The sequence below is a fragment of the Candoia aspera genome, chromosome 1, assembly GCF_035149785.1.
Source record: "Candoia aspera isolate rCanAsp1 chromosome 1, rCanAsp1.hap2, whole genome shotgun sequence".
Lineage (NCBI taxonomy): Eukaryota > Metazoa > Chordata > Lepidosauria > Squamata > Boidae > Candoia > Candoia aspera.
The window spans coordinates 277509451-277531234 of record NC_086153.1 but is presented as its reverse complement, the minus strand read 5'-3'; the positions used below and the strand labels follow the sequence as shown (position 1 = coordinate 277531234).

Genomic DNA, 21784 nt, shown 5'->3' with positions numbered 1-21784 from the left:
ATTGTAATTTGGGGCTTGGCCTATAGAGGCACCACCCATTATTTGACATACTCTGTTTTAGTGCATTAAACCCCATAATTAAAGAGAAAGCAAAATACAATGTTGCAATGGCTTCTGAAATGATAGATAACCCATTAGATATTGAGTAAAGGTAAATTTTCCTGCTCCCACCAACACACTTTCAGAACAGTTGTCCAGGAGGATAACTGAAAGGACAAATTACTGGCACAGTCATTTGTCCTTTCCCCATTTAATCTTTTGGGGGAGATGGGTGGTGACAAAATTTGATAAATAAAAATCTCTGTCTATGCTTAGTGCCACTATGAGGAGATGAGTGGTTGTTTGAAAACGATGTGTTTTCAGAGGAACACCTTTTAATATACCATGAATTTTAATAGCAGATGGATACTAATCTGAGCATCATGTATGTCTAATAAACTTTACAAACTAGATTTGATAAAAACTGGTACTTGAAATCATCTCATTTTAACTACTGTAATCCCAAACTCATGAAAATATTTAAAAATAATGCTCTCTAGCTTCTGTGTGGGTTACTCACATAATAGCACATTGGTTTATTTCACCCTTAATCTCCCCCCCAAAACACAAACATAAGTATTGCTCATTGTTAGTAGTTGCTCAAATTTGCCATTTTTTCAGCTTATGGCTGTAGTTTCAAAGATAGAGCAAATCATCCCTACTAATGCCTGGAGCAGATCAGATAGCTAATAAGCACAGCCTGTGCAAGGGACACCATCTGTGATAAATGCCTTCTGTGCCTGCTGTCATGTTATAATCTGAAAGTTCTTTTTATCTTTGTCAGAGTCAGAGACAAAAACAACATTCGTTGTCCAAAATTTGAATTAGTCTTAAGTACAACTTGGTTTGTTACTGTAACATCCACAGTCTGACTATTCTGAATGAATTGTTGCAGTAAACTGTATGATAAACCCTATGCTCTTCTTCAACTAATGCTTGTCACTGATCATGAAAATGCCAAAATCAGGTTTTAAATGAAATCTTTCTTTTAAAAAAAGATTTGCTGGAAGGAAGACATGATAAAAAGTTTTAGAGAATTCTGTACAGAATAAATTGTGCAGAAGGAAGTAAAGGTCCTGTTTCTTAATATTAGAATTTCAGTATTATTTCCTATCTTTAGAGTTATTGTTCCCTGATTTTAGGCTTAAAACTTAAAACAGTTTATACATCTAAACATTCATGGGATTTTGTACATTATGGTGATTAGCAATTGACATAGATTCCCTAAAAATGTAAATGCCCTTCAGTAATTTTTTCAAATCCTAATGATTGAACAGATATATCTGAAAACAGTTTGTCAGTGGCCACAATCCAGCAAATAGCTTGGTGTACTTAAGCCCAATGAATTCAGTACTAGCCGGTATGTATTGTCCAAGAGTACTATGTATGTTTTCTTGATATTGAGTGGTAGAGCGCAAGAAAAGATGCCTCTGCTTTTAATGTTTTCCAGACAGCTGCCATGAGCACTCTCACACATTCTCCAAATCACATTCTGGCTTTTGAATTTTCTCTTGCAGAACACTATTTCTATGTTTATTGGTTTTTGTTTCCATCTCATTCTAAGACCAATCAGGAGGAAGCATGAGCAGCTCTTCCCAAAAATTATAGCTGAGAAGTACTGTCTTTTTTCCTTCTTGAGTGCTGCACTAACTACTCTCCCCTTCCCATCACTATTTGCTTCAATCCACCACTGCTTCTTCCCAAAATATCTGCATAATTTGGGATATTTTTTTTTCAGCAGGATGGAGTACAGCCAGGGGAAAAAGAGGGCATGTTTGTATGATAACCCTACAGGATAGTTGTAGGCCACTACATAAGGGCAGCAGAGAACAAAGTGCAAAACAATGACATTAATCTTCACTAAATTATTACAGTGTACTTCACTATGTTAAGTGAGGGAATCCTCTCTTCAGTCAGTATCTATGGCCTTCAAAGAGCTGGCCCATAATTTTAAGGCTGACACATATTTCCAGATCTGAACAACGTGATCTGACTGCAGAACACCGTTTTGTCTTCATCAGAATCTGGATGATATGAGCACTTGGAGGATCTTTCCCCAAGGTAATAATATAATGGTACAGCTCTTCTAAATAAAGGAAACATGCACTTAACAGAAAAAGAAAAAAAAATAATCAAACTGAGTAGCACAACATCTCACAGGGTAGAGATAGAATACATTGATTACTGTGTTTATATATAAGTAAGAGTATATAATATATAACTCGGTGACTAGAAAGAAAAGTAATAGAAAGAAACAATGAATAAATAATACAGAATGAATGGGCTCATTGTCTATATAGACAATAGAGAACAGTAAAAATCAGAACAGATCACTGAGAATTGAGCATGGTCAAATGGCGTAAAAAGCCAACTGCTAGAGAGAGGAGAAAGAATGGAATGGTTAGATATGTGAATCAAAGCTTTCTATATTATATTGTTTATTGGTGGGCCCCACTCATCTGCCACGTATTCACAGATTTCCTCTCACCATGCATCTTTTTAAAAATCATTTTAAAAATCAGAAACCAAGTAATGAAATGCACAAATCAAATTTATTCCTAATAAGCAGCTTTGTGCGCATTCTTTTGCCTGATTTTAAGCAGAAATGTGAGTGAATTTGGTAAAAATTCTGAATTTGATTCAGGCATAATATGTACGTTCTTGTAATAAATCCTTCTGAACATTTATCTGTCCTAAAGTGCATATAGAGGGTGGTTATAGTGGTGCACTTTTGTAAGAGGTTGTCATTATAGCTATTTTTAGCCGCTCATAGGCTGAAGGATTGGTGTATCAACTTAATCCTGTAGCAGATGGTTTAGGTGAAGTATAAACTGAAACTTTTTCATTTGGTTCCAACATTAAAAGCAGGCAGCTATCATTCCCATATATGGTCTACTATTCTTAGACTTGTTCTCACGTGATGCAACTTAGCTGTAAACTACTGTATCATGAATTTACAGCATCACAGTTCTTGTTGTAGTGAAGTGTATGGTCCTGGATTTCATCCATACTTCTAGAAGACTGATGAGATATTATATATAGTGTAGAGTACCTACATCTTTTTCAGAAGTTTGGCAGAAGCCAGAATTTCAGCAGATTTTTCTCACCCTAAGTGCTACTGTGACCTATCAAGATGTACCTGCTAAATTCATGTATCTGTGTAACTAGTTTAGTGTAGTAAGAGTACATTAAAGAATACACTTGGAGGGACATGGGCAGCACATCATGCAACTGAGTGCTGGACCAGTGCATGGAGGATATTGCCATGACCCTGCTCTTACTAATGCAGGCTCATTGTATTTGCATTGAAAATGTAAGATGTTTAAAGTAACATGGCCCCTGACTACTATTGCTCTACATATGTGAAACAAATGCAGTTACTAAATCATATGTTTTTAATCACGTAACATAAAGGGAGCCACTTGTCTGGAAGAAGTGAAAGATATAGGAAAAAGATGGGTGAGCTTTAGTTTGTTAAAAAAGAAAAAAGAAAGGCGTGTTTCATCTGGAAAGCTGGCCTCTAATCAGTCAGTAATACAGACTCATATTGTAAGTATATTTGAAGTACTCTCAGTTACTCCAGGGCTGTGAGGTGATGCAGTAACACAAAACAGGTTCCAGAGAAAGACTTGGTGTGTTTTGGCTCATCTAAACTTGGGGATGGCACTTCTTGTAATACCTATTATTGCTATTTTTTTTTAATTGCTTGCTGTTTGAAATTCCTTTGAGTTTTTCCTTTCTTTGCTTTTCTTCTGCAGATAACACCCCTGTGTTTACTTGGAATCCGAATCCTTCATGGAATCTAGTGAAGAAACCAACCAACTAAGAGTGTTCAAAATGCTCTGACCTTTCTCGCATTGCCCGATCCCGTCTCACCTGTGTCTTGTTCCCACACGGGAGTTTGGACTGTGGAATGCCTGCTGGCACTTGCTCAGAGAAGTTTTGGGGGTTCCCTAAGCTTGTGCAATACAAGAAAATCCATACTTTTTTTTAAAAGAAAAATATCTTTAAACTGTTGTGGGAGTTTGTGTGTGTGTATGCGTATATATATAAGCCCAGGTCGAACTGGAACTGATCAATGGCAGAAGTGACTGAAAGCAACAAACAAATGAAAAAAAAAACTTGACAGAAACTAGAACAAGTTATTTTATTTATTTCAATATTTAAGACAGAAAAGTAGTGCTGATGTTGCACAGTATTTTTGTTTAAAATGGATTTTACTTCAACATTAAAGGTTTTTTTGTGTGTGTGAAGGTGGGACTTTTGCAAAGCGCTTAAATGCAAGAAAAAGGCTGTTTACTTGCAGGATAATTTTTTTTTTAAGTTATGAAAATAAAGATAAACTTTGCTCTCTCTTATATTTTAAATATGCCATTCATAGACCATGCTGGGGTTTTTATTTTTCAAAGTGGATGTGGTAAGTTTAAATTGTTCTGGATTATTTTTTGAATGTCTGGTAATGTTTCCTGCTTAGCTGTGCTAAATTAGACAAAAAACCCTACTCTGAACAAAATATTTTGAAAAGGAAATGCTGAATTATGGACAGCTGTTTAACAAAGATTGTCAGTGCAGTCTACGCTAAACCGTAGAATAACAAAAATGTAGACATTAGCAATAATGCCACTGAAGTTAGGTGCTTTTAAAGAAATGCCGTTTTCTGTAAAGTTGTTTTCACTTCATGAGAACAGCTCCTTGTGAAATAACTCAACAAAACATGAGCAACTCAACACTCAATTATTGGGATAGAATATTTGGAGAAAAGCCTATACCTCTAATAGTATTATACGAAGCATTTGAAAGAATATATGGGGACATTTAGAATACTTTCTTTTTGTAGAAATTATTAAGTGGGATGTAGTCACAAACCATAGCTGTTCTCTACTAAAGTTTTTTAGGACCAAGGTATGATCCATGGACGATTGGTGCTTATCAAGTATGTGTCAGTAATTAATTATGTGAGAGGCTTCCTGTTAAAAAGCCACATCTAATCCTAGGGTTTGCTAGGAGGTGCATGTAAAGAATGGAGCCATAAATGATACTGGAAAAAGTTATTTGGATAACGTTTCTGTCTAAATGAAGTATGTAAAAAAATCCACTGTGTGTATGGACCAGCAATACCTTGGAACTGTATGGTGCAAAGCAATTTTATGCATGCTTGCCTGGAAGCAAGTTTCTCAGAGTTTCAGTGTGACTTATTCCCTGATAAACGTGCATACAAGTGTTTAATCTGGTATGTAGTGCAGTGCAGTAATCCTTGGACAAAATCTATTTGCCATTTTATATAGGTTAAGAAAAAACATTTTATGCATTTCTAAAACCGCAGCCATCATTGTATGCATGCATAACTCCCTTTTATATACACATCAAGTCCAACTGTTCTAACAGACATTCAGGTCTAATAGACCTTCCTTCCCCACATTAGTCCATTAAATTGAATACTTCGTGCCATACATTCATTTAGGGTGTAAATATGAAACCTGTTTCCCTGAAATTCTGGGAGCGATCTTCAGTTTTGCTGCTGCACAGTCACTATATAGTTCTTTTAGGCTTGTTCAGGAGTCCAAGAACGTGAAGCCACAGTTAAATATATTAAAGTTGCATGGCAGTGGTGCTGTAAATTTTGCATACCCTGTTGTCTCTCAGGGATGCTGGATAGTAGGGCAATGCAGAATCCAGCCCAGAAGAAGCACTACATAGATTTAAGTCATGGAATCAAATATGAGAATTTAATGCCCCAGGATATTGCTCACTAAAAACAATGGTGAAATTCCTGTTGAGATAAATAGGAGAGGAAAACCACTCCAAGAAAATCACATCTATTACAGTCTACAGGTTACAGTTATGCTGCCCCTTTTTTGATATAAATGTTCCCATTAGATAAAAAATGTGCATCCATATTGAAGAGCTGAAAATCATATTAGTGTTTTGTGTTCACATACAATCGACTTCCAAGACATATCTTGTATGCTTCTCTGTAAATATTTATTTGTCCACCCTTTTTAACAGAAAAACTTGTGAAATTGCAATTGCTGTATATAATTTTTGAAGGTCCTCATTGTTTACAATGCTATCCTCCAGTCTGCAAATAAAACGTCCTTCTCTAATTATTTTTGTTTTTTTTCCAATTGATAAATTGTTACTTGGTTGCTTAAAATGCTTTTTGTGAAAGTATTTTTAAAATTTTCCACTACTGCTTTGACTTTGACTGTAGCAAAAGAGAGCAGGACATACAAAGTCAGCTGACTCAAATCAGACTTCTGTTTACGTAACTCTTTCCTGCACTAAACAGTCTCTTCCAACTCATATGATTCCACTGTCTAGTCTATCCCCATCTCCTCCAGACCTTATACTTGTCATTAGCTGGGTCTGATTCAGTGGAAATCCAGTATCAACAGGACAATCATGAGTTTCACATCCCTGGACTTGCATAACCCAAAGCCTTTCCCAGCTCTGCTACTTCCAGTTCTTGGAAAGTTGTGATATCTGAACTTCTGAAAGTTGCAATCCTAACATTATTGAAGGGTGCCAACTTTCAGGAAGACTGAAGTGGTGTTCTACAAAGCTGCAGGGTGTAGTAAAGAAGACTTAAAACTTTTTAAGTTGGCTCTTCTATGTTGAAGAGAAAATAGCTGTCTGGAGCCCTGATTTGGATTATACCCTGATATAATCCAGGAGATGCAATTTTCTCCTACAGAAAAATGACAGATGCAAATATCACAGGCTAAAGAATCATCAGGCCATAGGGAAATTAGCCATAGAAGCAAAAAAAGAGTTATAGCAGACTCACAATTAGATGGCAGCTAGTTTTGGAAACAAAGTAAAAGTAGTTTTTGTAAACCTATTTTTTAAATGTGTATTTACATAATGTGTACTTTAGTCTTATTTATTTATCAAAAGTATATATGTAGTCTTGCCACCTCTCAGGATAGTTACAGTACTTTAAGTGGACCTAGATAAATAGAAAATTTGGGGCACATTACACTGACGAAATCTGGAGAAAAGATGCATGTATTCATGCCAATTCAGTGGTGCTTTGATACTGGAGGATTTTGATCAAGATTTTAAATAGCATGGTTACAAATATGTCTATAATAAGTTAGGCAAGCTTAGTCCTACACAAGCGAGAAATTAACTCCCAATGCACGCAAGAATACTGCCTTCTGAAGCAAGTATGTTTAAGATCAGAGGGCTGGAGACAAAATTTGACTGAATTTGTTTAATGAATATTTTTGTTTATTTAAACTTTTGATTACAAATGAGAACTACATCAGGAATTGCTATAGCAAAACATAAAACCAAATATAACAGTTATGCTTCTCAGACTCTATAATCTCCATATATATTTATATTTATATATATATGATTACTATGAATTGAGACACACACTTAAAATACACTTAATCCTCTATCAAATCATCACTGCTAAATACATGATTTAACTCATTGCTACACCACAGAGCCCCATTTGTTGGGTAATTTCTCTTTCTGTTCCTCAGCAGGGTAATGCTTTCTGTGTCTAATGCCAATTTCTATTTTGCCTGTGCCTGTAGAAGCTAGATGCCCACAGCACTGCTGGATTTTTTTTCCAGAGACTATTCAATTATTCTCCCACATGAAAAAGAATTCCTATGTAACAAACTAAAGTACTATCTGTAAGCCACTATGCCAGTGAGTTTTTAATTTAAATCAAATCCATATAAAGGCTAGTTAGTACCTTTAATCTCACAGAGAGAGAGATTTGAGCTTAAGCTGACACTAACTTCAAACTACTTAGATTTATTCTGTGTTTTATATAGTTACGTACAATAACACTACTTGTTTTTCCAAATATTCACTTCTCAATTTTGTTTATTTATCATTAGATTTATATCCTGCCTTTATACAGCTCAAGGCACTGTACACAATACTCCCGCCTCCTATTTTCCCCAGAACAACAGCCCTGTGAGATGGGTTGGGCTGAGAGGCAAAGTCACCCAGCCAGCCTTTATAACTAAGGGAGGATTAGAACTCATGGTCTCCTAGTTTCTAGAATTAAAATTAGAATCTAATTCTAATTCTAAACTACTACATCAAATTTGCCTTCAAACTTGCTGCTTTGATCTCCTCCCTTAGGTGGTTTATTTTTCAGTGGCTCAGTCCTGGGTACATCATGTACATAACTTGGGGGGCAAGAGGCACTCTGGTCACTTACTGACGTGCTGGCAGCTGGCTTTTAAATACTGATGCTATTTTGTGAGAAGCAGGGAGAATCCAGTCATAGCAGAAGAATGCATCAAAAGTAGATTTTTAAAAGAGAAGAATAGACCACAACACATTTTTTGGAAGCGCAGAAGATGGAGCAACCTAGCTCATTGTATTGCTAAGTAGCATGCCACTTTTTAAGTGGCATTATTGATGTGCTGTGGGAAAAGCTGTAGCTCCTATGTGCCCATGTAAGATTCACACAATGCACTAAACCAGAATAGGGTTTGTTGGCCTGGAGCTTCACGGTATTGTGCAAAGTGACCCAGCTGTGATTTACTTAGTGTATTTGGGTTAAATAAATCATGGTGCAGCACAATATGGGAATCCAGTTTGAATCTTGTACTGTAATCCTAGAGGATTCCTCCTTGGTGGAAGATCTAACAGCCACAGAAGTGGAAGGCTAGGAGCAGCATTTCATCAGAGCCGTATCTTCCAGATGGAAAGAAATTCTCCCTTTGATATTAAACTAAGCTACTACTGTTAAGTCACAGCCCACAAGAATAGTGCAAGTAGAAAGAATAAGCTTAGCTGGTGGCCAGCAGTTGGAGTGCCTACCCAAGGAGTAGTGGGAGTGGCTTCTGATAAGATATACATTTACACATCTATCTATCTATCTATCTATCATCTATCTATCTATCTATCTATCTATCTATCTATCTATCTATCTATCTATCTATCTATCTATCTATCGCATTTTTCCACCGCCCATCTCAACAGTGACTATGGGCAGATTACAAGCGAATTTAAAACAGTAAAAAATATCGATTAAAAATATATATTATAAAATATACATATACAATATACTGAAAACTCTAAAATATAAATACATCCTGGCAGATAAGGCAATTAAAAGCAAAACAAAACCCTTTATCTGGCTTATCCAGTGCAAGGATATATATTATCTGAACAATAGCCCACTTTTAACCATTGTAATTGCCAGCATCTGAAAGTTCATTTTATTTTTCTCTGATATCACTGCTGATTTCAACACATTGTGCATCTGACAAGATGGACTCCAGTCCATCCAAACACTTTTTTAGAATAAGCTTGTTAGTCTTTAAGTTGCCTCAAAACAGTTTGTCATTTTTTGTTGCAGCAGGATGCTCTTTGGAAGTTATTCTGAAAAAAAAAAAAAGGGAAAAAAGATCAGGTTTTATCAAGTTAGAGAAGTGCATACTTCTTCTTTTTTGTTTTACAAGTAATTGAAACCACAAGAATATCATGTTCTGATAATGGTTTGAAATATTTGCGTGGATTCCCAATTATAGTGCTGCAATATTGAATAATGTGAAACTAAAAAGAGTCAAAGAAACAAAGATTTTAAGTGCTAAAAATAAAAGAATGACTATTCAAAACACCTTTTGTGATCATTGCTTGCCTTATGAGATGTAAAATTTAGAATATTTCTGAAGATAGTATACATTTCTGGACACTGTAATGCTTATACCCAGTAAAAGAAGATCATAGCTCCAGAGCAGGATTTAGGCTTTTAGTCATAATTTTTGTTTTTATTGGGATAGTTTAAAGTACATCTTGTGCAAATTGGTTCTACTTTTAGCTTGATCTTTACTACGATAAGATTAACATAGCAAAGTAATTTCAGTCTTCTTGAATTAGCACATTTTTCCCAAAGTTTTCTTTGTAGATGTAGTGTTTTAATGAAATAGATGAAAAATATTGAGATGTGTGCATTTTTAAATGAGTGGACCATGAGAATTATGCCAATTTTAAGGAGATGTATACTGTACTCTGAGATCTTTTTTTCCCAGGTGTAATAAAAGCATTTTAATCCTTCCTTTTTTGTAGCAGCAAATGAGAGATGACATATAGTCTAGAGTTATTTAAAATTCCCCTTAAAGTGGTTGTTTCAGTAACTAGGAGGACTACATATGCCACAACAATAAAATACTTTTTAAATGGGGTTCTAACAGTTCATGCAGCAATTTTATAATAACAATAATGAAAATAAATACTACCCTTTGAGTGTAGATAGATAGATATAGATATAGATATATAGATATAGATATAGATATATAGATATAGATATAGACAGAACAGTGCTGATGGTTGATTAATGAATTATTTGTTTGAATATATTAATTAGACAGTAAATTGTAACAAGAGCCATTTTAAAAGGTATATTTCATCTTCCTTTTCTGAGATTCTTCAGAAACTAAAGGGAGAACATCTGTTGTAAAAAGGGGATAATGCATGGTCCTTTTCTCACTTCTAAACATTTTGTATGAAATCTGGGTTCACATTTTACATTAATCCCTGTTATAATTTGTTTGATTTCAGCTTAGCCTGTTCTGTCAGACAGTCATTATGGTTTGTAAACCCTAGTTTATGGCAGTTCTTCCTAACTTGGATGCCTTCCAGATGTTTGGATTCAAATTCCCAGAATTCTTCAGCCAGTGTTGATGTTGCTGAGAACTGTGGAAATTCAGGTCCACAGGTTGTAGAGTTTATGGGTTTATGGCTTAGCATTGTGGCTGGACAGTGATGTGGCTTGTTCAGCCAACCATGTCTAAGTGTGACTGGACTGAAACAGAATCCAACATCCGATTCCATGGTGTGTTCATACAAAGGCTACATTACCTGAACTGTAACTTCTTTGCTAAATATAATATATATTCATGTATTTTACTTCAAGTATGCCAGTGTAATCCATTTTGGAAAGATTGGAAAGAAAGGTATAATAAAACGTAATGTATGTTATGCAACAGGATGAAGATGTTTCAGAAGAAAGAGCATGAAGTGTTTGGATAATCTTTCAGTTTCAGAAAGTTACTGGGCTAGTTACAGGTGAGAGTGTCATCATAGAGCAGTGCTTTTCAACCTCAGCAACTTTAAGATGTGTGGACTTCAACTCCCAGAATTCCCTAGCCAGCATTCTGGGAGTTGGAGTCCACACAACTTAAAGTTGCTGAGGTTGAGAAACACTGTCACAGAGGATACATTTGAATTCTTTTTTTTTTTCATTCCTCAGTGAGAGATGGCACTGTAGTACAGAGGCATAGATTCATTTATTTTACGTACGAACTTAAACTCTTTTATATGCTAGGCAGTACCACGAGTCATGCAATCACAATGCTATTTGTACTAAGAGAAGCAAGGTTAAAAAAAAGCACATTAGATTAGAACTTTAAAGGTACCTGTGTGTTTATGGGAAATATTAAGGTGTCTTTTTTTAAAATCCAGTCAGACATTCTGCATCTTTGCATCCATATCCCCCTTTTTTTTTTTTTGCTTGGTTGCACATTTTGAAAAGGTTAGTGAGCTTGTCAGTTAACTGAACACTTTGTGGCACGTGAACCTGTCTGGGTGGAAAGCCTGTGGCAAACCAGTGATAAATTTCTGAGCCCTGCAGAAATTGGCTTCTGGAATAAACTTTGTTGAAGAGGTCATGAAAATAAAAATGGGTGCAGATACAGCACCTATAGCTTTGGGGTTATAGTTAGTCATTTTTCCTAGTCATCTCATTTCATTTTCAATTTCAAATGTGTTCTATTAATCCTTTGCTTGACGAGTAAACATATTAAAATGCCCCTGTGTAGAGATATAATATCCAGTGACAGCTTTTACCATAAATAGAAATCTTTGCATTTTCCATTGCTGATATTATAAAGTTGAAGAGATTATTTTCTTTTTAGAGAGCACTTCACACTATTACTTTAGTTTCCAGCTGTTCAGATAAATACTCCTACCATTAATTCCCCCATATTGCAGATTAGTACAACATTTGAAGGCAGAACTCCTTCATGTTAGCTACCTTTGGCAATGGGTCTTTAGTACCCATAGTGTTTGCCTATGAGACATAATGGTATGTTTCTCTGGAGGCTGCGGTGACCTACTTCATGCCCATGTGGTGCCAGGCTGATGCATGAATACAAGGGGCTGTGAATTCTTCCCCAGCAGTCTTCGTGGACAAAGAGCAAGTTGCTTGCCAAGCAACTAGTAATATCAGGGCCAAAAAGGTGAAGCAGAACTGTAGCTATTTATCCTAACAAGGAGAACTGTAAGCAGCCCCATGGTAGTTCTCAGGTTAAGACTTCTGTCTACGATTACTGTGTGCCTGGATCTAGGGTGTCTCAGCTTTTCCTTTTTAATGGAAAGATCAGAGCCCCTCATTTATACTGATAAAGGTGTTTCCTTGTCAGAAGTTCAGATATTGGAAGGTGAAGGAAGTGATGCCTCAGTCCTTAAGCTGACTAGGTAGTGAGCCTGTGTGTTACCTGACAGTACATCCTGGGATATGAAAGGTTCTATTGGGACATGGTATGCAAGGTTTATTATTATTATTATTATTATTATTATTATTATTAGTATATGCACCTTTTTATTCTTTGCATTTTGTTCTTTTTTCTCTCTTTTGCACTGATTCGTTTCCCTCTTTTATGTTCTGTCCTGTAAGAGCTTCTGGCAGCAGACACAAAAGCCAAAGTTTTTCATCCTCGGACTTTCCCAGTCCTGCACTGCCTACCCAAAGCATGTCAGATTGACAAACAGCGCATAATTAGTTTTGCTGCTTCACTGTCCTGCCAAGTGCATATTGTTTTACAGAAGAATCCTTCTATGAAGGATAAATCCTCCATAGTTCTTTCTGCTGGTGTCCTTGGAGATACTTAAGATTTAGAAACATATACACCTTTCAGTAGTAAGGGCTGTGCAGTGCTTCAGCTGTGAGCTCTAAAAGGCATTTTGGAATATATAGGAGTGTAAACATTGTTCCTGTCTGCAACTCCTTAAAGCAGCTGCCTCTTTGCCCTGGATCAGTGCTTTAAAGCAGTGTTTCTCAACCTCAGCAATTTCAAGGTATATGGACTTCAACTTCCAGAATTCCCCAACCAGCATGCTGGCTGGGGAATTCTGGGAATTGAAGTCCACACATCTTCAAGTTGCTGAGGATGAAAAACTGCTTTAAAGTATTGCAGATTTGGCATATTCTTGCCACGTTCACACCTCTGTATACTCTGAAGTACATTTTGGAGATCAAATCCAAATGTTGCCCAGCACTAACATTTAGTAGCCATGAAATATTCCCAGTGTCATTGGGAAATAAAAGAAAAAGAAAGGGATGTGGGGGTGAGTAGAATGAAATAATCTACAGAAGGGTATGATTAGGTCTCTAAAATTCAGAACAAGAGCACTTCACCTAGAAGAGTCCTCTATAAAACTAGTACTATATAAACCGCGTACCAAATGTTACCATTTGTCATAACAAGATTTCACTACCGGAAAAGGTTGAGATGGGGGTAAAGACTAGGATTTTGTCACTCATATATCAAGTGTTTATGTTCAACACAGAAGGAATGGTCGTAGCAGAAAATATGTCATATACTCTTGCTGCCTGTGTGAGATTGGAAAAAAAAATCCCTCTGAGCACCAGGCGACTGACCAATCCCAACAGTTTCCATGCAAAAAAGCTTTTATTTTATGGAGTATGTAATTCAGAACGTGACCTAGATTCAGTTTGACTCATACTATTGGGACTAATGGCAGGGAATGCTACATGCAGACCAGATTTGGAATTGAAACTACTTATGTGGCATCCTTTTCACAAAGGATGATCCAGAATCAGACCACTGGATTGTGACATGAATCTGGGGGCCATATTGAACCTTTAAGCTTTCTGCCATAGGGATGTTTGGGTCAAGAAAGGTGGTTTCTAAATACCTGATCCTGAAGAATCCTTTGAGAGGGAACGCTGCTGTGGTGAGCTATGAGACAGCTCTCAAAGTTCCCTCTTTGCTGCAAGGTACAGCTCAGGTGTGATGTGCTCTGCCTTTCCACACTAAGTCTTTTTCTCCCTGGCTTTTCCTTTGACATTCATTAACATCTCACTGAACTTTGAAACCTAAGCAGAAGCAGCATTAGAGAGTACTTGAATGGGAAACCTAGGCTAGACCAGGAATTCTAAGCAAAACATCCTGGAAGAAGACAAGAGCTTGGAATGTCCTAAAAGAAGACTTCCATATTCTTGTCAAGATCCCTATATGGATGTGTCTGCAAAGCCACCAGAAGTTGAGCTTGACTTGAATGAGGCTTGACTTTGCTTGACTAGAAATGAAGTATATCTTTAACACCAGGGAATTCAGCAGAATGCCCATTTATTTGTCCATTTTATCAGATTCTATAGTATTTATAGCTCCATAAATTGTATTCAATTATTCAGGCCAAGCCACAGTTCTAAAAGACAAACTAAAATTAAAACCTGAAATAGCAACTAAAACCATCCAATAGTAGTTTATTCCTAACCTCTAAAAACTAAAGCAACTAGTCGATTTATGTGGGATCCCTTCAGATACCAAATGACTTGCCCTCTTGATACCAGTGGGTCACTTGATCATAGTAAATTGATGCACAGAGTAGGGAAGAAGGTAGAACTGTGGAGATGTTGGAGAAAAAATGTAACAAAGTAGGGGAAAATCCATAGTGAGGTAAGTATTTGATTTCTAAGTTTTGTGGTAGATTTGTATATAACTGGATACACATGAAACAAATTACTACTTTTTCTTATTTGATATAAATGAATGGATTAGCTTAAACTTAGATGCTAACAAGCCTTTGAAAAGTCTGTTCTTTTTTTCCTTCAGATATGTAATATCCTTTCCCCTCTTCATAGTGAGCCAGCAGATGGGATTTAAGTGCTACACCATGGGATAGGTATATTACAAAGACTGGTTGTGAGCAGTCCTCACAGGATCAAGTTGGTGGTGAGTGCTGGCAGGAACAGGTCCATTGTCTATCGATCTTCCTAATATAACCAGGAGCTTCTAGTATTGCAATAGCTCTGCTTTTCCTCTGCTACTGCTATAATGATGAGGGAATCATCCTGTAAAGTAATCAACAGCTACAGTGCTGAGTTCCTGGCTGCTGATGTAGGCTTCTTACAAGCAGCATTTTGCACACAGAATGCTCAAACCAGCAGGAATTAAACTAAGGGGAAACAACTTTGCTCAATCCTTCCTTCTGCCCTCTGAAAATCTGCCCTGGAACTTTGGGGCACCTTCTGGACTTGGAATTGTTTTAGAAGAGCTTCAATACACCAATGGAGAATCTCCATTGCAGAAAGAGGGAGAGGCTGATGGAAATGGCCTCCCTCTTTCTGCAGTGGAGATTCTCCGTTGGTGTAAAGGAGCATCTTCTATTTGCAGATGACAACCCAATATCCAAGCTAATGTCTTCTGTTTATTTTGGGTGGATTATGTCAATAAGGCCACACTACAGTCTAAGTTTCCTTAATCCTCCTAAGGACTAATCTTCCAGATAAAGCATTATTATTTGATGAAGCTGCAATTTTTTAAAGCAGAGCTGCAAAGTAATGAAAGGAAAACCAGTGATCTCCTCATAAACCCTGTAACTAGGATATATTTCCTAAAAAAATGTTATCAAGTTGATGTATCTCATCTGTGAGCCATTTAATGCTAGTCACTCATACATGGAATAAGAATTTAATTTTTAGCCAGAATTTTTCTTCAAAAAAAATGAAAGCTTCAGACATTAATGGAAACTATCATATCTTACAGAACCTATTGCTTGAAAAATTCTTAAGCAGATTAAATACCTTGGCAATTGCCATTTTATATGTCATAATCCTAAAACAGGAGCTGTACTATCAAGATCCAACAAATTAAACTTAGGTAGCTGGTCAGCCTAAGGCAGCAATGTAGCAAGAATCAGCAGATCTCAAAGGTATTCTGAATTTATTGACATTTCTTAGGATAGTGCCATTGGTTGGCTTCCATACAGATCAGTAACCTAATTACCCCCCCCCCCAAATAAATAGCATAGTATACTCAACTCTGTTGATGGGAAGAGGAACTACAGGCTAGAGATGTAAATTCTTGTTCTTAGGGTACCTTATTACAGGGTATTTGCCATTGGAAGTGGAAATAGGGAGCATATGGCAAAAGAGAATAATATTTTGGTGGGAAGTGGTCCTGGGGACTCTCCTTTATCCAATCCTGGCTAGTAACAGGGTTGCCATGCTTTATAATGAAGAGACACTTAAAAAGGACCTACTCAATGATCATATTCATTAACATACTATGGCTACAGGGTTGTGAATTCTGTCTGATTAGTTTAGACTTCAGTGCATTGTGAAAGTTGGGTTAACTGATTAAACCAGGGTTAAATTAAACATAGCGAAGTGTTATGTATCTACAGCTGAGAGAAACTATTGACTTTTCACATACAGTAAAAGGAGCTTCAAAGAAAGGGGATTTTTCCCCATATAACAACTCTATGAGATAGTCTCTGTGGATTGGAAGAATATGACTGGCACAAAGCCAACCAGGGAGCTGCTGTGACTGCAAAATGTCAGCCTTTGAAATCTACCAAATCAGGAAACAGACTCCCATATCCGAATAATTTCTTCAAGGTCATCTCTGTGGCTCCCAATACCAGGGGGCTAGAACCCTATTCTTCCCAACACTAAATCACTTCAAAATGTTCAAACTTTGGTTTCAGATTTGTGTTTCATTTCTTAGATTAGAAAGGTTAGTAGCTGTTTGCCAGCTAGGTAACTGGACTCTGAGCAGAGAATTATAGCCCAGGAAGGGAAGGGTTTCTTAGTTAATAAAGATCCTTTGCCAGCTATCAATTCAAAAGTATATAATTTTCAGTCATGTCTCTTTAATTAGATCAATCCACATTCCATGATCTCATAATCCCTAACATGGTTTATTTATTGGATTATTATCTCATCTTTCCTCCAGGAGCAGAAGGTGGTACTGATAGCTCTCTCCCTTCCAATTTATTTCTACAACCACCACTTTCTGGAGTGGGTTGGGCTCAGAAACAGCAACTGTTTCTCCAGTCATATTCCAGCACTTTAATCACCAATTGGCTCATAATATGTAACCAGCAGAAATACAGTGCCAAACCAACATGGCCATTGTCATTCTTCAGTGCATATTGTTTCAAGAATTTGTTTGAATTCTTGAAGCTCCTCATTTCTTGCTTCCCTTAGACCAGTGTGTCTCAACCTCAGCAACTTTAAGGTTACACGTACCTTAAAGTTGCCAAGGTTGAGAAACACTGCCTTAGATTCTTTTGAACATTGAACACCAAGTGTGGATTTTTACCTTGCTGTGTTTTCCTTCTTGGCTGGCACAAATGCAGTGCTCCATCAGATGAACTTCCTACAACTCATTGCATGTTTGTTTGTGGTACTCTGGGATCCTTCTTGCTTTTGTAAAAAAAAATCTGTAAGATGTTTAGAGTGCATATAATTCATATGCAAAATGAAAATGCAGAAGGCAGTATGGTGTGGCAGGCCCTGCAAGGTAGTAAGGCATCAGATTTACTATACTATATAGTACTACATGTACTATATTTTATGTATTATTTGATTACTGTTTTTAATGTTTAATTGATTAACTTGTTGTAAACTGCTCAGAGTCCCTCTTGGGTGGGGGAGATGGACGGTAGCAAAAATTTGAGAAATAAATAAATCATTCACCCTTGTATGAAATTTAGGAATACTACCCATCGTGGCATATCTGGGATTGATTATCCCTGTATAATTTCCATAGACCCCAATAGGACTATGAGTCAAGGCATGGATGAAAAGGGTGTTCAGCCCTTCAGAACTTCTCATGAATTGCGTAAGTGAAACAATTCTGACTAACAGCGGTTTTGGGAGTTGGATATTTGAAGCAGGACTACTGCATGGAGAGACATATCCTCTGGGCTGAAGCCTCTGCTCAGTTGTTTCTTTTGCAGTTGTTTTTAGAAGAAAAACAAATAGGTGGAGAGATCAGCCATGGATATTCTACTTAAGGTTCCTTCTGACCTACAGATCTTCTGCTCCTCTGCAATTCCTTTCTCTAAGCTATGTGATCAGAACTGTTATATGCAAGATGCAAAATATGCAAAAATCTGGATCTTCCCAGATTCAAGAGAAGGAAACAGACATGCACATACAACAGTCAGAGGATGCACAAGACCAGGACTTGTTAAATACTTAAGAGGAATGGAGACAAGTCAGTGTCATTGAAATGCTCATGGGGCTTTCTGCTTTCACTCCCCAAACTCTCACAATCCAGCACAGCATCCTGCATTGTCCATTCTTGCAGTGCTGCAACTTGTGAGGCCTGAGCAGCACTCCCTTCAACTGACCAAAACAATGGTTCAAAAACTGGCAGCTAACCTGTGTCTCATTCCCCACCCTAACATAGTCCTGCACCTGTTTATGCAGCGATTAAAATACAGGAGCAGCTCCTGTGCAGGAAGTGCAAAACCACCCTCTGCTATTCAAAGAGACAGACAAAAAAGTGGAGTACTGCCATGGCATCTTAACCTCCAGGGAGGAAGAAAAGTTGAGCATCTTAAGAAAGGGAGGAGTTCCTACCAATGGGAAACTTCTCACCTCCAATGTCTTCAGCTGCAGAGTAGTGCTAACTATTAAAGCAGATCCATTGAAAGCAATATGTAGCGTAGTGTATGAGGATGGGAAGATCAGATGGTTTGGAGCCAGGACATAAACAGAAGGGAGGTACTTAAAGTGGAAATTGAAGCAATATTTTGGGGTGTAAAGGGTATTTTGAAATGAAAAGTGAGGTCTTCAAAGACAAATGTGTCTGAGAAGTAAAACCTACTTGGGGATGTGAAGAATAAAAGGTAGCCAGTAAACTATTCAACCTATGAAACTTGGTAAAAGACAAGAGTGGGAAGAGTGGGTTGGCTTCCCAGCATTGTTACTTGTACAGTATATACCAAACCCAAATTTAATAACTAAAACTCAAACATTCATCAAATGATGATCCCCAGAAGCTTCTCAAATCTCACATGGAATGATTTAAAGGCTTAAGAGGTTGGTTGTTGTTGTTTAAAAAAAACCAATATAACTCTTCTTCTTTCTCAATGGGTTAAGCAAGAAAATTTTGCAAAAAATGATAACAGCTGACAAAACGTGCCTGCAATTTTGCAAGCCATATCCAAGGAAAGCAAAGAGATCAAAGGATTTAGTCTGACAGCCTGATAGAGGTGAAGACCTTGAGTCTTATGCACAGGTCTACCCGAGTGCAGGCTCTACTTCTAAGAATACTTAAATCGCATCTGTTTGCTCTTTCATGCGGGAATGAAGCTTCTTTTTCCAGGCCAGGCCTGTGTGTCAAAGGTAGAATACTATGACAATTGTCAGTCGAAATGGAGAAAAGGTTGACAGGAAGGCTGAGTTAATCTTTTCCCCACTATCCATTTTCTCCACCCCCCTATACCCTTCACAGCCAACACACAGTTTGAGGCTGAAAGATTTCAAAAACGGAGACATTATTTCTTTGTTGTTCATAGGAATTCTTTGATAGTCTAGAAGAAAGAAAGGTGAACTTTGCCTACCTACAGTTATGTGAAAAAATAAAAGAGGGAGAATAAGTTATCTGGGAATTTTCACCACACATTGTTAGTGCTGTTCCTTGTAACCACCTTTGTTGTGAGCAAGGATCCTTTGCTAATGACTTTCCACCCGAGGCTTGTTGAACTACCACAAATATAAAATGCCACATTTAGGACACAGGTACAGACAGGTGTTACATCTTCCTCTGCTTCTGCACATGGACATTTTGGTGCATGTTAACATTGGGAGGGGGGATCATGGGATGAAAAAACATTCTTTTGAAGAAAGATGCACTTTGTTTATGCCAGAAACAGTGAGGATAGGGCAAATGACTGGAGAATAACAAAATGTGCTGTTTCCTTATTGTTTTCTTGTTTTAAAGAAAGAACGCTACCTTATGTTTGTTTGTTTGTATCTCCCCTCCTCCAGAACCACCCCCATTGCTGATCCTGCTATAGTAGTCCTGCTGTTTGGCAAAGCTGTCCACACGCATGTAGGGAAGGGTCTAGAGCAGTGTTTCTCAACTTGAAGATGTGTGGACTTCAACTCCCAGAATTCCCCAGTCAGCCATGAAGTCCACACAAGTTCAAGTTGCTATTGAGGAACACTGCTCTAGAGTCTCAGCAGTAGTTGTTCTTCCTCTGTTGCTAGTTCTCCTTCATTTCTTCCTTTTGTAAATTGTTTTGGATTTGGGAGGATTTTTTGGTTGATCCTGAAAGTTCAGTTCTGCAGTTTGATTTCTTCTGTGCAGGCCAACCTTAGCAGCACAGAGCTCTTAAAAATATAACTTTGCCCGTTGCCCTTCTGATGTATTCATAAACAAACTGGGGAATGAATTTGTACTGTATTTACATTTCAATCAGTTCAAATAAATCTGCAACATAAAAAAACCTCTTCCTCCAAACCCCTCATTTATAAAGGAAGAGGAAGAGCCTATTCCTTCCTTCTACTCAGTTATCTTTTTTTTTAATTAAAAGGAAAATAACATCCACAAAGTTTTTAAGAGCTCTGAATAAAATCGCTTTGCCAGTGGGGCAGTGGGAAGGAATTACTTATTTTTCTTGTGCCCGGCAGCAAAAGGGTTAATGCTTGCTTTCCTCTTTGAACTCCATTAGTTTGGAACCCATGTTGTGATTGGTCCATGTCTATGTCTGTTTTGTTCCTGAACCGGATGACTGATTCAAAGAGCCATTCAAAGTACCCCATACTAAGAATAGATGTTTCCCATTCCTCCAGGTCACCCAACCTGCTTGCAGTTCACGGCAAATATGACAGAGGCTGTCAAAACCTATCAATGGCAATGCATCGAATGCAAATCCTGTAGCCTCTGTGGGACTTCTGAGAATGATGTAAGCTTGTCTTTGTTATTAATATCTACATGTGCAAACTAACGTACATGATCTTCAGGGTTCATTCATTGAGCGCAAGATATCTAAGCAGCAGGAGGGAATCCTTTCTGTGAACTATGGTACCCCTGTGTGCACATACACATATGTGCACGCTCAGTGACTCTTGCTCATCCTTTGGCTCCTCTGCTTCCTTAAAAATGGCTTTCCAGTTCTCACTTGGGATCATTTAAGGGACCAAAATGGTAATCTGTCTGTTTTGTGGCAATATACAGTTCTGTCCATGTTGACAGAATCCTAGCAGCTAGGAAAACAATTCATGCTTTGAGAGCAATACTTCCTTCCCCAGAAAGTGCTGTGCTGGTTCAAGTGATATGACTCAAAGGCCTTTATTAGACATTATTTGCCCTAGTCATGTCATTTCTACTACAGAAGCTTGCAACAAGCCAAACAAAATTGAAGAGGAGCTGTTCTAAGTCTGCAGCAACCCCACAGAATATCAAGAGCAAAAATCTCAATCCTATTCAGAGGTGGTCTGTTGCAAAACTTGCAAATGGCCGTCTAACAGGAGCTGCATCCAGTCAGTCCTGAAAGGCAACAGAAGCTCAGGGCTGTGATGGATACAAATCAATCTTAGACTATTATTAAATTATGGTGACTTTTGCTATAGATGATGTTGAATTTGAACAGTGATGACTAGGGCGAGCATTTCTATGACATGTCATATTTTTTCTGGAACCTTTATTTGAATTTATAAGTAAGTTAAAACATGTTTTAGAGTAATCTGATGAGAATTAGATGCTTTTTATTTTGC

The 21784-nt window shown here is 37.5% G+C and overlaps 1 protein-coding gene across 5 annotated transcripts in view; it reads left to right on the top strand.

The window, feature by feature from the left end:
• The window catches only part of DPF3 (double PHD fingers 3), a 189976-nt gene that overhangs the window by 162905 nt on the left and 5287 nt on the right, over window positions 1-21784 (top strand). For 2 of the 5 annotated variants that reach the window (XR_010066890.1, XM_063289846.1), the window contains one exon: window positions 3798-4394. Coding sequence is in view for 3 of the 5 variants with exons in the window: in XM_063289846.1 (XP_063145916.1) it covers window positions 3798-3865 (68 nt within the window). In the remaining 2 variants the exon portion in view is untranslated. Of the gene's footprint in view, window positions 1-3797; window positions 4395-14879; window positions 15000-20860; window positions 20974-21784 lie in introns of those variants that run through there. The other 3 variants (XM_063289844.1, XM_063289845.1, XR_010066891.1) reach the window with 2 other exon arrangements.